Source organism: Loxodonta africana, chromosome 13 (genome assembly GCF_030014295.1).
Source record: "Loxodonta africana isolate mLoxAfr1 chromosome 13, mLoxAfr1.hap2, whole genome shotgun sequence".
Classification (NCBI taxonomy): domain Eukaryota; kingdom Metazoa; phylum Chordata; class Mammalia; order Proboscidea; family Elephantidae; genus Loxodonta; species Loxodonta africana.
Genome location: NC_087354.1, coordinates 10855564 through 10872667, shown reverse-complemented (window position 1 = coordinate 10872667; position 17104 = coordinate 10855564). Strand labels below are relative to the sequence as shown.

The 17104-nt window shown below is 48.8% G+C and overlaps 1 protein-coding gene across 1 annotated transcript in view; it reads left to right on the top strand.

Moving 5' to 3' along the window:
- The window catches only part of ENTREP2 (endosomal transmembrane epsin interactor 2), a 613337-nt gene that overhangs the window by 580799 nt on the left and 15434 nt on the right, over nucleotides 1–17104 (top strand). Inside the window, exons 6-7 of the mRNA XM_064296181.1 lie at nucleotides 10259–10419; nucleotides 10960–11095. Of these exons, the coding sequence (XP_064152251.1) occupies nucleotides 10259–10419; nucleotides 10960–11095 (297 nt within the window). The remainder of the gene's footprint in view (nucleotides 1–10258; nucleotides 10420–10959; nucleotides 11096–17104) is intronic.

The window sequence follows — 17104 nt, the reverse complement described above, 5'->3', positions numbered from 1 at the left end:
GCATCGTTTGTTGAAACATTTTAATTGGTATTCCATTAATTCCTGGAGCCTCGTTTTTCACCTATACCTTCAGTGCAGCTTGGACCCCTTCCTTCAATAGATATTGTTTTAATATCTGCATTGACCCATAATATGTATGAAATGTCAGTTACTTAGCCATTTCCCTACTGGTGGATGCCTGAGTAGTTTATACAGGGAAGACCATAAGGTACTGCAGCAGCAGACTCTGACTCACAGCAGAAGCTTAGCAGGACATGGAAAGATTGGTCAATGTCTGTATGTATGGCTTTTGTTTTGTTTTGTTTTTTCTCTTTGCGGGGGATGGGTAACAGGTTTATTGAGATGTAGTTCACATATCATACAATTTACCCAAAAGTATACAGTTCAGTGGTTTTTAGTATAGTCACAGTAGTGCAACCATCACTACGTTAAATGTTCATCACCCCATGTGCCTATACTCAGCAGTCACAGACACACCCGTCTTCCTCCCAGTCCCTAGGTTCATCCATGTTGTAACATGTGTCAATGTTGGTACTTCATTCTTTTTATTGTCAAATAATATCCCATGGGATGGCTATACCACATATTTTGTCCCATTCATCAGTTGATGGATGTATTACTTATTTCTACTTCTTGGATATTAAGAATAATGTTGCTGTGAACATTCATGTACAAGTTTCTGTGTGGACATATGTTTTCATTTCCTAGGAGTGGAATTGCTAGGTCATATGACTATTTTGAGGAATTGGTAGACTGTTTTCCAAAGCAGCCGTACCATTTTACATTCCCCCCTGCAGAGTATGAGGGTTCCAATGTCTTCACATCCTTGTCAACACTTGTCATTAGCTATGTTTTTAATTATAGCCATCCTAGTGGATGTGAAGTGGTATCTCTTTGTGGTTTTGACTTGCATTTCCCTGGTGGTTAATGATGTTGAACATGTTCTCATGCACTCACTGACCATTTGTATATCTTCTCTGGAGAAATGTTTTGAGTAAATGTTTCTCCAAAGATATACAAATTCCTTTCAGATTGGGTCATTTGCGTTTTTATTATTGAGTTGTAAGAGTTCTTTACATATTCTTGATACAAGTCCCTTATCAGATATAAGATTTACTTATATTTCCTCCCACCCTGTGGGTTGTATTTTCACTTTCTTGTTGATGTCCTTTGAAGAGCAAAAGCTTTTATTTTGAGGAAGTGCAGTTTATCCATCCCCACCCCCCATTTTGGTTGCTTCTGGTGTCATATCTAGGAAACCATTGGCTGATACAAGGTCATGAAAATTTGTTCCTATGTTTTCTTCTAAGGGTTTTACAGTTTTAGCTCCTACACTTAGGTGTTTGAAACTTTTTGAGTTAGTTTTTGTATATGATGTGAGTTAGGGGGTCCAACTTTATTGCGTATGGAGATTCAGTTGTCCTAGCGCCATTTATGGAAAAGACTATTCTTTCCCTCATTGAATTGTCTTGGCACTATTGATTATTTCTGGACTCTCAATTCTATTACATTGATCTATATGTCTGTCCTTGTGCCACGACCACACTGTATTGTTTATTGTAGTTTGTAGTGAGTTTTAAAAATGGGAAATTTGTTCTTTTTCAAGACTATTCAGCTCTTTTATGTCCCTTGAATTTCCATATGAACTTTTAGCATCCGTTTCTGCAAAACCAGCTGAGATTTTGATAGTGATTGTGTTCACTCTGTGGTTCAGTTTAGGGAGTATTGCCATCTTAACAATATTAAGTCTATGTGATGTACCAAGTGAAATAAATCATGTGTATGTGTGTGGACTCCTTAGGATTTTTTATATACAAGATTGTGTCATCTGTAAATAAGGTTAGATTTATGTATTGCCTTTCAACCTGGATGCCTTTTATTTAATTTTCTTGCTTAATTTCCCTGACTAGAACCTCCAGTACAATGTTGAACAGAAGTGATGAGAGCAGACATCTTTGTCTTGTTCTTGTCTTGGGGAGAAAGCTTTCCATCTTTCACCATTAAGTATGATGTTAGCTGTGGGTGCCCTTTATCAGATTGAGGAAGCTCCCTTCTATTCCAGTTTGTTGAGTGTTTTTATCATGAAATTGTGTTGGTTTTTGTTCTCTACACTATTTGTACAGTGTAGAGCATTAATTGATTTTCAGGTGTGCAACCACCCTTTCATTCCTAAGATAAATCCCACTTCACCATGATGTATAATCTTCTTTTTATCTATCAGAGTAACACTGGCCTCATACAATGAGTTTGGAAGTGTTTCCTCCTCTTCTGTTCGTTTTTTTTTTTTTTTTTTGGAAGAATTTTTGAGTAATTTATACTAATTCTTCTTTAAATGTTTGGTAGAATTCCCCAGTGAAGCCATCTGGGCCTGGACTTTTCTTTGTGCATAGTTTTTTTGATTACTGATTCAATCTCTTTATTTGTTATGGATATATTCAGATTTTATATTTCTTCTCCAGTCTGTTTTGACACTTTGTGTCTTTCTAGGAATTTGTCCATGTATTTATGTTTTAAGTTAAAATAAAATGTGTTGAGCGTGTATGTATTGTTTATGTTAGTGTGTGTTTCCCAGCTTTAAAGAACTTTTTTTGTTCATTAATCACCCAACTACAGAAAGGAAGGATTCTCTTGATGTTTATGCTTTCCCAAACATGGTTTTTTTTCCTTGCCAAGGCTTCCCTCTGGAGTGCTTTCACTTCCCTGCCCCTTCTTCCACACCATGGCCAACTCTTGGGTTTTCCCGAGCTAGTTTAAAACACTGTGTTCTAGGCTCTTAGGGTTTTTCCCCTCTAGTATGTCCTTTCTCTTTCAATAATCCTTAATATTTAAATCACATCAACCTATCCCATTTTCATTACCCTCTGTATTTAAATTTATATAAGGTATGCTGCTCACTACTAGTTCCATGTTCTTTATCTTCCCCATTGCCATTTTTTTGAGTCAGTTGTGGCTCTTGTTGTACTAACTCTTCATTCTGATATTTATTTTTATCTAAAGCCTTCAAAGTGAGAAGCGCTAATTTATGATGAGAGCAGTATTGGAGGGAAGGACACTTTGTGAACAAGGATGGAGAAGCCCTCTTACCACCCATTTCTTGATAGGTTCACACTAACTTCTTTTCTCAAAAAGAAGAACAGGACCCTGCAGGAACATCATGTCTAAGAACCTGTAGGCTGCTCCAGGCCTCATGTCCACTGCCCTGCCAGGCCCCTGGTTGAGCAGTTCACTGCATGGGGTGCTGGGGTCAGAAATGAAACCAGTCTGCTTGCCGAGCCATGGGCCCTGCCATAGGAAGGGGCACCTCACTCTAATTTGCACAAAGGGGCAACTCTGTGTGCCTGGGCAGCCCAGTACCACCACATGAGCACAGACAAGCTGCCTTCTCTTCTCCCACTTCCCCAGCCCCCCTCCCTCCTCCTAAAGGTTAGACAGGATACCTCAGTCCTGATTTCTACTATGGCTTGTATGTGAAGAATTTATGCAATAGAATAAAACTCTAGATATAACCACTTTTCAGAAGAGTCACAATTTTGTGTTATATGCTGATTTATTCACTCATTTTTATTTGCTTCTTCACACATTCATTTAGTCAGCAAACATTTCATGAGTTTTGCTGTATGTCAAGTGCTGCTAGAGAATCAAAGATGGTAAGAACAAAGCCTCCAGAGAGCCCATCATTCCTTTCTTATCTCTGTGGATGAGAATTTCCAGTAGTTAGCAATTGTTGGAACTAATGTGACTGAATGAGTGTGTATACACGAGATGCCAAGTGCTGTGCCTATTGTCAGAATTTGTAAGGCAGAATTATCCTGATATGCTTGGATATGGTGGCAACCAGCAATCTGATTATACAATGCAGCTTATTGATATAGTTTAGTGGAGAAAGCGTTTTATCTCATAAGTGTCTATAATCTCATTTTATTTCATTTTTAAATGCAGTCTCATTCTTACATGACATTATTTTCCTCTGCACTTAGCTTATGGCAGCCACTTCAGCTGAAGGGACTTCATATGCTATTACCTGCGTCTTCATTGCTTGTTAACTTCTTCTTTTATTATTGTCTTTTTTTTTTTTTTTTTTTTACCTCTAGCCATCGCCTTATAAAGTGGAGCTTTGTTAGAAAGTACGAATGGGGCTCTGTGCCCTCCACAGTGGGGTAACTGTGCTTGACGCAGAAGCTACTAAGGGGTACAGGCTGTCAGGGGTGTAACATCACCCCCAGGCACCCCAGAATCAGCCCACATTCTCCAGTATTGTCGCCTCTCCCCCCTTCATCCCCCACCCTGCTGAGACTGGCCCTCCTATATCCACGGTGGCCTTCCTTAAGGCCTGGACTTGGCAAAGACTTCTCTGGATAGTAGGTGCCACTTAAGGACCAGATCACGGCTGAAGGCAGCTGACCAATCTAACAAGCTGGCTACAGCGGACAATCATAGCAATGGTGCCTGCACACTATAAACATTTTATTTCAACTTTAAATGCATAAATGAGCATCTACCCATTGGTCTTCTGATTCGGTGCCATGACCTCCTCTTTGATGATGGGCCTCTTTGATGACGGGTTGTATTTCTCGCATAAACTTCATGGGAACTCTGCCATCTATGATTTCCAGATTCAGCTCCTTTGAACTGGAGTGAGACGTGGAAAGCAGTCTGAACGCAGAACTCCCCAGACTGTTAGGACTCTTCTCTGTTTTCTTGCTGCTGTCTCACCCAGTCCTAATTGAACAGCCATTTCTTCTTAACTACTGTTTTTTATCAAGTCTTTCCAAAGCATTCCACTTGGTTTTCGTAGAAAGAACAACTTTTTCTGCCTGCATTCATACCTCATTATGCAGTTACAACAGTAACTAAAGCTGGCATTGACCTGTGTGGGAGCACACGCATGCAGCCCTGGGTAAGTGTGGGACTCCCCTGGGCAGGTGGCAGGTGTGGTGGAAACGGAGGGCAGCAGGGAGCCTCAAGCACCCTCTTGGGGCTGGGAGTTCAGGGCAGACAGCAGCTCACCTGGAGGGTTGGCTATGGGGAGGTCGATTCAGAAACCTTTACTATAGTGATCATCCTGTTACTGCTGCCAGGTCTGAGGAGGGGCAGGGGAAGAGGGTTTTCCCCTGTATCTCTTAGTCTTATGGAAAATCCTAAGGCATGCGTGCTCACTTCCAGAACCAGGATGTGGCAGGAGGCTAGGGAAGGGTACTCTGTTTCCAGTGAACCAGGGAGGGTAAGGCTGGTCAGAGGCCCAGTGGAGGAGGTAAATGGCCAGTCCTGGGGCCCCAGCCCTCCATATCCCGGGCCATTCTCACATCCCACCCCAGGTCAGGAGGAAGCACCTCCCCTGACCCCACCAGCCCACAACTCCCTACCCCTATGACAGGAGATGGCATGGGGTCTCTCTGACATGAGTCTGTGCCTGAGAAATGGTGTTTCTCAGTATGACAGGCTCAGGTGGGGACAGGGAAGAGGGGATGAGACTCAGAGGGGTCTGTAATGCACCCACAGTCATGTGGGCCCCTCACAGTCAGGCTGGGCCTTGAGAACTGGCCTTCTGATTCTCAGCCCTGAAGCCCCTTGACCTCTTTGTGCTCTTCCTCAGACCCCAGTCTCAGGGCCATTCAGACAGAATCAAATTTTAGGGGCTCTGTGTAGTTTTCTGTGTGTATGGAGCCCTGGTAGTACAGTGGTTAAGAGTTCAGCTGCTAAGCAAAAATGTTGGCAGTTCAAATCCACCAGCCGCTCCTTGAAAACCCTATGGTTCTCTGTTCTGTGGAGTCTCTATGAATCAGAATCAACTTGATGGTAACGGGTTTGGTTTTGTGTGTTCAGTGGGCCTTGGAAAGCTGCCCTAGGCCAGATACCTCAGTTCCCAGTGCTGCCTGGCTTCCAGGTCACCCCTGAAGGACGGAACACGTCTAAGCTGGATCTCCCTTTCTCCAGAATTGGCGTATAAGAATGGGATTCTCACCACAGGGTCTAAATTGCACACTCCTGCTATGTGGGTTATGAGACCTGGGTGCCATGGTGGTCACAGCAGGTGTGTGAACAACTGAGCCAGGTACCAGCAGCACTTCACGCACCAGACATAGGTGTACCTTTGCTCATGGGGTCCAGGATCACCACACGATTAAACAAGGAGGGTACACCTGACCCTGGATGATCAGAACCAGCTCAGGAAGAAGGGACAATTTAGAGCCTGAGGTGGAGTTACACTTCATACCTGGCCATAACTGCTTATGTGTGAGGCTGCGGAGCACTGCTAGGTGCGGACAGTGTGGCCTGTCCAAGGGGACAGCTTTCCAGAGTCAGGGGCATTTATGCTGGGTCTTGAAGGGTGGCTGGGAGGTTGCCAGGAGAGAGCTGGGGGGGGATCCAGAAAGGCAGCAAAATGTGTTTGCTATTTGGGATTGTGATGGAGCACTGTGTGTTCAGAGCAGGGAGGAGTTTTGTAGCATGAGTTGGCTGGAGGGCAGGAAGCTGGACACTCACTGGGACTCAGCAAGTTTAAGAGTCTCATGTGCCAAGGTGCTGTTAGCTGTAGGTGCCATTGAGTCGGCTCTGACTCATAGTGACCTTATATAGAACAGAACAAAACAGTGCCTGATCCTGTGCCATCCTCACAATAGTAGGTATGTTTGAGCCCATTGTTGCAGCCACTGTGCCAATCCATCTCATTGAGGGTCTTCCTCTTTTTTTGCTGACCCCCAGCTTTAACAAGCATGATGTCCTTCTCCAGGACTGACTCCTCCTGATAACATGCCCAAAGTACATGAGACGAAGTCTCGCCATCTTCACTTCCAAGGAGCACTCTGGCTGTACTTCTTGCAAGGCAGATTTGTTCATTCCTCTAGCAGCCCTTGGTGTATTCAGTATCCTTCACCAACACCACGATTCAAAGGAGTCACTTCTTTGGTCTTCCTTATTCATTGTCCAGCTTTCACATGCATGAGGCAATTGTCAGGTGTACCTTAGTCCTCAAGGTGACGTTTTTGCTTTTTAACACTTTAAAGAGGTGTTTTGCAGCAGATTTACCCGACACAATATGTTGTTTGATTTCTTGACTGCTGCTTGCATGGGCATTAATTGTGGATCCAAGTAAAATGAAATCCTTGACATGAGTTGGCTGGAGGGCAGGAAGCTGGACATCACTGGAACTTCATGAGCGAGGGTCTCATGTGGCAAGGTATAGACGGGGCCTCACCAGATTGGTTTAAAAGTAACTTTACTAGCATAACGGTGACTGGATTCAAGAGGAAGGAATCAAGGTGGAGAGACATGTTAGATGCTCCTACAAAGACGGGGTGAGCAGGGCTGAGCAGGGCTGAGCAGAGGCGTGACAGCGAGGAGGAGCCTGTCTCCTCTTCAGTGAGCAAGGCACCAGATGAGGCACAGGGAGTATGTGGGGTTAAGACAGACAGGGCCCTGGGCTGTCAGGACTCAGGTGGGAAAAGAATCACCTCAGGATTTCAACAAGGTAATACGTTGTTGGTTAGTCTGGTGTGGAAAGCTGAAGGAGCAAAAGAGGTGCTTGAGGTTACCCAGGGATTAATAACCACGGGAAGCAGCTACCTCCCCTTAGGGCTGGGAGAACAAAAGGGAAGGAGTGAGGGAGGAGCAGGCTCTCCCAGCTTCCTGCCTTCTACTGTCCCTCTAGCGCCCCCCGTTGGCAGAACCTAGCAGGAGCCGGCTGGCAAGGTAGTCTGAGAAATGAGGTTTGCAGACTTCCAGCCCCAACGTCATAGAGCAGAGTGTAGAGATGGTGACCTTGAGCTGAGAGACAGACCCTGCCCTCATTTCACAGACATTGATGGCAGGGAAGGGAGGAAAGATGTTAAGCATGACTGGCAGGCGTCTCACCGGGGAGGATGAGAAGCAAAGGTAAAGGCTTGGTGTGACACTTGCTGAGCCTGAGACGCTTCCATGAAGGTGGCCAGCACACACTGGGAGGGTAGTCAGGGGCTTAGAGCGGGTGTGGAGCCTACTGCTTAACCTTACAAAGCCCCTGGTGCACAGCAGCATCCCCTCATTTAAGCCTGCTAGTAAGACCAGCTGGAGCTCTTAGACATGCTTGTGAAGGGGCTTGTTGTTCTTATCCCTAGTGGAAGTGTTCCTTGAATAGGAGCGTGATTTTTGCCTTCTGCATTTCATTAGCTTTTCCTGAGTATGGTATTGATCTTTCTGATTTGATAGAGACTAATGTAAAATATTTCCCTGTTAGACCTCAAGGACATTGACTCTGGTTCCAGCCACTCAGCTTTGTGCCGTAAGCGCCAAGGTAGAGGAGGGCAGACGTATTAGACCTGTTTGTAGCCATTGTTTCACTCCCTTTTAGACAATTAGACAAAGACGCAGGTCAGACCAGCTGGAGAGGCAACGAACGTGCTCTGTGTGCGAAGAAGACCGAGACCACACAGGAGACTTCTTCAGTCTGACTGTGTTACGTGGTTAGATGTGGCCAAGCTCTTTCTCCATCAGATGGCAGCACTGGAATTTCCCAGCATTTGACCATATTCAGATCATGACCTCCCCTGTAACTGGTGCAAAAATGTTCTACTGCCCCAGTCTCCACCCACTCCAGCCCACCCTGCCCAGTGCTGTAGAAGGCACTTCCTTCACCCTCCCTGGCTCTCCAGTCTCTCCAGAATTAACCCGCAACTGCTAGAGCCTTATCTGCTGCTTTTGGTACACATACCTTTCTCTCATCACCTCTTCTTCTTGCTCCTGAGTGCCTTCCTGGCAGCCCACCTGTTGAAATCCTACCAAGCTTCCAACACCCATTCCAGTGTCATCTTCTTCATCAACCTTTGTGGACCCCAGGTTTCAGCACGGCGCTTGAAGAGCTCACCATTGCCTAATGGAGCTGTCCTTGCGTGGCCTGATAGAGTCGTATTCACCCTTGCTCCTTTCCTTCCCTCCTTCCATGCCATGGGGAGTCCCTTGAGGGCAGAGCGCGGAGCTGGGAAGGCACTGGGGCTTTCCTCACCTGTAGGCACTCCAGGGAGCTGTTGACTGCAAGTGGAGCTCTCGTCTCAGGCAACTCCATTCCCCGGTAGCCTCTGGGGAACAGAGATCCGAGGTACAGACAGGATAGTTACAGGTCAGGACTTTTCATGAGCAGAAACAGAAAACTAGCTAGACAGCATGCGTTTTGTTAAGTGACTGATATCTCTCAGTTCACTCAAGCAGGACTTCAGTTTTTAAGACCACCCTACAGAACATTCTGGAGCTCTTTTCCCTCAGAGTGATGTTCTACAAAATGTCCAACCCATACCCATTGCCATGGAGTCAATTCCAATTCAGAGTGACCCTATAGGACAGGTAGAACTGCCCCACAGGGTTTCCAAGGCTGCAGTCTTTACGGAAGCAGACTGCCACATCTTTCTCCCTCAGAGCAGCTAGTGGGTTCAAACCACAGATTTTCAGTTAGCAGCCAAGCACTTTAACCACTGTGCCACCTTAAGGTGTCCATAATTAAATATTTGAGCAATGTTGGGTTACTGGTTAAACAAAGTTAAAGAGATTTTCAGCACAGGCCTTCTTGGGGCCTTGAGCACACTGTGCACGTTGCAGTGCTCCAGGAAGGGAGCGCAGTCTGTGGCATTCCACAAATATTTGACTGTATAGATTTAAAAGCGAGGATGGCAGGAGTTCGTCTCACATGTCATAGACATGTTACCAGGAGGGCCCAGCCCCTGGAGAAGAAGATCATGCTCGGTAGAGTAGAGGGTCAGCGAGAAAGAGGAAGACCTTCAACAAGATAGACTGACACAGTGGCAACAATGATGGTGAGGATGATGCAGGGCCAGGCAGTGTTTCCTTTTGTTGTACTTCGAGCCGCTATGAGTCGGAGCTGACTTGACGGCGCCTAACAACAACAACATAGACTTTTTTTGGAGCGGAAGCCTTGGAATATCTTGTGGGTCTGGGTTTTGGAGCACACTTAGGGAATGCCATCTTAAACTGTGGCCGTTAGGCCCCTTTGGAGGCGTGTACTCAGGTGTAGTGGTGGGAATAGAACTGAAGACTCCTCAGACTGTGTTTTTCTTCAGAAAATAGGCATTTGGTGTAGGATTGTGGGAACCAAAATCATGAGGCTCCGGAGACAGCGCTTCCTGGTGGAGAGCTTAATGGTCACAGTGGGACAGTTTGAATCTCAAATGTTCCAAACGGAGAGTTAAAGCTTAGGGAAAATGAGCTTCAGTAGACACGAACCATGCAAGCTGTCCCAGTTGGCCCTAACTGGTTCTTTCCCGCTGTTTTTCAGTTCTTCCCGCAGAGGCCCCGTTCTGCCCACCCTGCCTGCATGACTCCCCACGGCTCCGTTCTCCACCAGACGCTGGGCTTCGACGAGTTCACTCCCCCCATCCCACCCCCACCTTACTACCCCCCAGAGTACACCTGCACACCCACGGCCGAGGCCCAGAGGTTCGTCTTCCCTGTTGCCTCCATGACTGGGGTGTGGAAGGCCAGCAGTTGAGGTAGCCACGTTTGTGTTAGGGAAGAAGTCAAGCAGGGTCTAAAAGCAGACTGACTGGGTGAGAGAGTAGAGAATGCAAGTGAGTGGAGGAGTGGTCTAGAAATCGATCCTCTCTGTTGGTGTGTTTGCAGTGTGAGGAAAAGAAGCTCTAACACAGCGAAGTAGCTCTGTTATGTTCTATTGAAACACAAAGCTGCTTTTGGATTATAGTCATTAATACAGCATGTAAAATTTACTTAAAGATTTAATCAGCTGTATGGTTATCTTAATTTTAATGGACAGGACCATAGAGTTTGCTGAAAATGTTGATATCTTTCCAGAAAAAAAAACAAGAGTTAAAACTGCCGAGTGCATTGGGCTTTTATCCCACAAGCGTGAGGAGTGTCGGACGAGGGAGGGCCTGGCAGGCGCTGTTCTGGGGGCTCTGTGTTGCCCGCAGCGTGGGTGCTGCTCCCTCCGGATGACACGGTGTGCTTCTTCCTTTGCAGGGGCCTGCACCTGGACTTTTCTCCCTCCCCCTTCAGCACCTTGTATGATGTCGCCATCAGCAGTCCCGGCCTGCTCTACCCTGCCGAGCTCCCTCCGCCCTATGAGGCCGTGGTGAGCCAGAACATGGCCAGCCAGGTGAGGCTGGGCCCCAGACAAGACTGGGCCCTGTGCAGCACTTGAGGACCTTCCTGGCCTGGCCTCGCAGCAGTGCCCAGGTGTGAGTTGGTTGTGTATGTGGCACCAGGACAGCCTTGTAGGGGCCGGCTGTATGCTGGCACTGTGGTCTGCGCCTGTCTACCCTGTCAGCACCCTTTGGGGTGCTGCTTGTCCCAGCCCCATGGTGTAGCAAAGCCACTGGGCACAAGGAGTGGAGTCTTCCCGGGAGGTGCCAATGATACATGTGTTAAAGAGATGCCAACCCTGGCTGTGGGACCCCCATGTGGGTGCTTTGCCTCTGGGCTACCTGGCTCAGCCACTGCGGCCTGTGTTGCAACTCAGGTATGTCTGAATTCAGTACTGGCCAGTGTGCCTAGGGTAGACGCAGGGGAACTGGTGTAGGTTCTTACCCAAGTGCAGGGATCCCTGGGGTGGATCCTGGTACTCAGACATCCCACTTCAGTTCCCAGGGACCTCTGGCTGCAGGAGGAACTTCTCAGCCTCCATCGACTGGGAGGTAAGAAAGCAATTCCTATCCCTGGGCCTGGCCTGGGCCAGGAAGTACCTTAGCTCCCAGGTGTACCTTCTCAGAGCTGGGTGTTGCCAGGCACGCTCACAACCCATAACAGGCACTTAGTATGTGTTCGTGGAGCCTCAGTTTCCTCATCTGTGAAATGGGGGTAGGGGCATAGAACCAAGCTCATAGGATGAAATGGGATGGCCTCTCCAGTGTGTCGGCACAGGCGACAGCATATGTAAGTACTGAGCTCAGCAAGGGTCCATGGCTTTTTTTTGGTATCATTATGCTCATAGTTATTGTCATCAATACTGAATGAGCCCGGCCAGGCCAGAAGACCGAAGGTTACATGACAAGGAGGGTTGTGGCCCTGGCCTGGGTGGGAAGCCCAGGAGTCCAGAGGAGCTGCCTGTGGGGAGACCGTAGGATGGCAGATGCAGGCAGCTGGGGCAGCGCACTGAGGCTGGGCCCCAAACTCTGAGCAGCAGAGTGTAGCTAGAACTCACTTGGGAGGCTCTGAAGGGTGCAGGTTTAGGACAGTGTGGTTTACAGACCACTCTTAGAACCTGGCCCCGGGGCTTTCTGGCAGCCAGGGGTGCTCTCCCAACAGGTGTCCACCCCTGATCCACAGACTGACTCACTGCCCTGTAGGGTGTGCAGGTAACTTTAGATCAGGTGGGTCCCACTGACACCTTCACAACCTGTGGGGGGCCTCTTGTCACCACCCAGTGTAGGTGACTGACTCTGACTGCCCCAGACCCTAGGACATCACACCTGTGCCCTCAGTGGCCCTGTAAAAACTCCAGGGCCCCTGGGGGGTAGCCCACGTGGCAGGGCTGCCCTTTCCCACCACTGACTGAGGAGGGACAAGATGCAGGAGACTGGCTGTAGATAGACAGTTTACATTCTGGCTGCTAGAAACAAGAGCATGGCGCCCTCTACAGGCCAGAGGTTGTGGGACAAATTCTCACATCCTCAGGAGCAAAGACCAGACACCCCTGCCACTGAGCCTAGTGGCTTTGAGTTTCAGCACACTTTAGGGAAAATATCTGCAATAGGGATAGTCCTCCTTCCGGGGTACCAGATGGCAGTTTGTGACATCCTGAAGGCCTTACACTCCTCCAACTACTGTCCTGACTTCTTTCTTCTCCCTCCGCCAAACATCTTGAAACTGGTGGACTCCAAGCGTTCTCAAAGTGTGGCCTGGTGCAGTGGCAGCAGCAGCTGGGAAGGCGACAGGAGTGCAGGTTCTTAGCACAGCCCACACAAACTACTGACTTGGAAGCTCTGGGAGAGGCCCAGCAGTCTACATTTGATGAGCCCCCAGGTGATTCTGTTGTACACTGGAGTCAAAACCCACTTGTCTACACCCTTTTCTGTGCCACCTCACCTCTGTCTAACCTCAACTTCTGCCGCATGGCCTCCAGCAGCCCCTCGATGATGAGTCAGGTGGACGCAGGGGTCAGCCCTCACAGCCTCTGGGTCCTCCCACCCTGAATGCTGGCTTCTGCCATCCAGGCTCTGGGAGACCCCTGGTGCTCAGCTTGCTCTGAAACCTGTCTGTTGGGGGCTGTTACGGATTGAATTCCTCTATCACCCTCCAAAGTCTTTATCCCACAGGGCTCTGTCCCCACAGATTGGTCCTGTCCCTCTCAGGGGCACCCCAACCCGTCCCTGGTTCTCGAGGCTCAGGGACGTCTCTGTGGGAATCCCGAGCTCTCTCCAAGGTCCTGAACCTCTCAGGGGTGCTCACTCCTATGTTCTGATCCCCACAGAATCCAAGAAGCCTACGGAGCAGACTGTCTCCGCCCCACGTCACAGCACTGCTGACATGCACACTCAGATGCCTTGGAGGCTCCCAGGGCTCTACCGGCCCCCTCTTGGGCCCCTGGCCCTGCCCTCTGCCCTGCCCCAGCATCAAGTTCAGCCACCCCCTGCCCAAGGTGCTCTCTTCTTCCCTCCTTCTTGGTGCCCGTCAAATCCCAGCTCAACTATCATGTCCTCAGGGTTGCCTTCCCCTCCAACCACTCTTTCAAGATGTTTGGAAGAGCGAGAAGGGAGAAGATAGGTCGGTAGTTAGAGTGTAGGTGTAGGGCCTTGAGTATGTTACAAAGTGGTTGGAGGAAGGGCCATGGGGTGAAGGGGTGGCTGGACCAGGACAGGACCAGCGATGGAGGGAAGGCTCTGAAAGGTAGGGAAGGGGAAGAGCACAGAGGGAGTGACGGCTCTGTACCCAGCCAAGGCGTCGCCATGATGGTGACTGCAGGCAGATGGACCAGAGGAACCAGGAGAGACCCAGGGGGTACGGTTCTCTACAACCACCTTGAGGAGAGGAAAGTGGCTGTGCTGGGGGCCTGTTAAGGATTGAATTGTGTCCCCCCAAAACATACTGAATTCCTGACCCCTGTATCTGTGGATTGGCTCTGTTTGGAAATTGGGTGTCTTTGTTACAGTAATGAGGTCATACCAGTGTAGGGTGGGTCCAAAACCTAATCACTTCTGATTTATAAAAAGACCAGAACAGACACAGAGACAAACACATGGGGAAGACGGAAGCCAAGGAACACCAAGGACCTCACCGGGCTAGTGACGAAAGGACCCCCTTAGAGTCACACCCTGAATTTAGGCTCCTAGCCTCCAGAACTGTGAGGCAAAAAATTCCTGTTCTTTAAAGCTGCCCACTTGTGGTATTTTTTTATTACAGCAGCAGTAGGAGATTAAATAGGGCCCAGCTTTGGTCCGCCTCACAGTCCTCCCTTTTGTGCTCTTGTTACTCCTATTTCTAGGAAGGTTTCTGTAGAATAATCTGGAATACCTTGAGCACTGCTCTGTGGGCACATGGCCCTCCTCAGAGCTGCTGCCCAGGGAGGAGAAGGGAGAGGAACAGTTAACAGGGGCCCCATCCTTTCTCTTCAGGGGACCCATATGTGTGCTGGAGAGAAGCTTCTGGATTGGAATTGGCAGTTGGTGCTCCACACCACCCTCAGACACTAGAGATATTTTATTGGTGTTTTATCACTGTTTTACTCTCCTTCCCTGAAGAGTACAGCATATTGGAGGATGATAGTACCGGTTCTAAAGCCAATGTGAAATCATTCTCCAAAACAGTTAGAAATTCTCTACTTAGCAATTTTTTTCACATAATAGTGAGACCAGCTTTAAGGTCAGACACTTGCCTCGCATGTGTGTGTGTTGTCTCAGAACCTCCCATTTACAAGGGTCTGGCACCATCGTGCCTGATGGAGAAACGGCAGTGAGGCAACCACATTGGCATTGTTTCACTGGGACAGAGGCAGCATCTGGTAAGGAAGGGACCACTGCAGACCTGGGAGAGGCCACCCACGCCTATGGGCTGGTTCTCTTTGATCTGGTGGCCCCAGGACACTTTCAATCCCACAGATACCTCTGAGTGTCTGGAAGTAAATGAAATCCATTACCCTCCACCGAGGGAAGGCCGTGCTGCCAGCTGTCCCCTCCTGCCGAACCTGAAGAGAACATAGACAATGACAGCAAGGAGCAGCCCCCTTTGCTGCACGACCCCTTTCCCTGGAGGGGAGGAGGTTCGTTGCTTCCCGTTGTTGGGACAAGTGAATATAAATGAGCTATCAGCTGTCCTGTGGGGAAAGGGGAAGGCAGTCTGACAGCACAGCAGCTCACGGGCCGCAAGCTCTGTGTGGAGGCCTGGGGCCACCGCTCACCCAGAAGACACTGAAGCCGCGGAAGGAAAGCACACCTTGTTGGAGGATCTTCTTCTGGGCCCGTTGCCTGTGTGAGCTGCCACACCAGATGTTCCATCCTGACTCGGGGGGCAGTGCTGCTCTCCCCGCCCCCATGGCTTGAGACTGCACTTCCAGCAGGGTGGTGAGGAGTGGGTCTCTCTCTAGCAGGACGGCTACTGAGCATTGAAAGTGTGGTATTCCTGCTGGATGGCAGCCTGTGTCCCAGGGGCCATTAGCCTGTGCTGTTCTCCATGGGACAGAGGATGGCAAACCAACAGTCTAACGTGCTGGGACCAGTGCCAGTCACTGTAGAGTTGACCCCAGGCGTGTCAGAGTAGAACTGTGCTCCATGCGGTTCTCAATGCTGATCACCGGGCCTTTCTTCCAAGGAGCCTCTGGGTGGACGTGAACTGCCAACCTTTCATTTAGCAGCCAAGCACATTAACTATTTGTACCACCCAGGAACTCCGGGGAGTTGGACAGGTGCACATAAAGAGCTTTGGGGCTTCAGAGGAAGAACTGGGCCTGGAATTTGGGTAGGGCTAGGAGGCAGGTACAGGAAGGGGGAGACCATCTATGGTAGAAGCACTGCCAGGCAGAGGTGGAGGTGGAGAGCGGGGAGCCCTGGTGCTGGAGCTGAAGGTGCATGAAGGGGACCCATAAAATAGTTTGGGTACAGGTTTTATGACCTTGGGTGCCTTTGAAGAGTTTGGCATTTGGGGTTGACAGGAGCCACAGTGCTCCAGGAAATTTAATGTGGTGGCAACATGTGGGTGGAAGGGAAACCGGAGGCACAGAGAGCACAGTCAAAGGAAGCCAGTGAGAATGACGGCAGGTAGGCTAACCCCGAAGGCTTATACTTCCAAACTTTACATTATAAAATTTGCAAGCAAAAAAGTCTTCAAAGATTGCCTTGAGACGTTCACCTAAGATCTCAATTCACATTTTCCGTGATTGTTAGTAATGACTCCAAAAGTACAAAAAAAAAAAAAAAAAAACCCCAAAAAACCTGTTGCCGTGGAGTCAATTCTGACTCATAGCAGCCCTACAGCACAGAGCAGAACTGCCCACAGGGTTTCCAGGGAGTGGCTGGTGGATTCAAACTGCCGTCTTATTGGTTAGCAGCCTCGCTCTTAACCACTGGGCCACCAGGCCCCTCCAAAAGTACAGCTCTTTATAAACATGGTTCTGGGTGGCTGGTCTCCTCCTAACCTGGGACACAAGGCATGGTTTGCACACGGTGCCTCAGCCACAGAGCTTTCTAAAAGCAGGGCAAGTGTAGAGAAAATGGGGTTATTCACCGCAATGCCAATTGGTTTTTCAGTTTTGATGACAGCAAACATAGCCTGTCTGAGGATACGTCTGTGTGGGCCTTTGAATGTGCTCAGTTATTCCCGGGCCTCTTCTCTGGACAGTCTCTCGCCCTCTCCTTTCTGAAGGAGCTGTGTGTGAGCCTTCACTGCTAAACCCACATTTCAGCTTGCATTCCAGGCCACGGATAAAATCCTTCTCCAGCCTTCCTACTGCCTTTATGTGTCATCCAAAATCCTGTGTGAACCGAAGCATTTCCCCGCAGCCTCAGTTTAGTAAAGTGGCTTTTCACACCAGGGAAGGCCAAATTCAAATTAAACCCTGGCCACCCTGCTTGCCAGAGGCCATAGACGAGCTCCCGGGAGCTGTCTGCTCTCAGACCAGATTCAACTGTCGTGTGGGAGCCACAGGGGAGCCGGAGGGATGCTTCTGCGAAATATG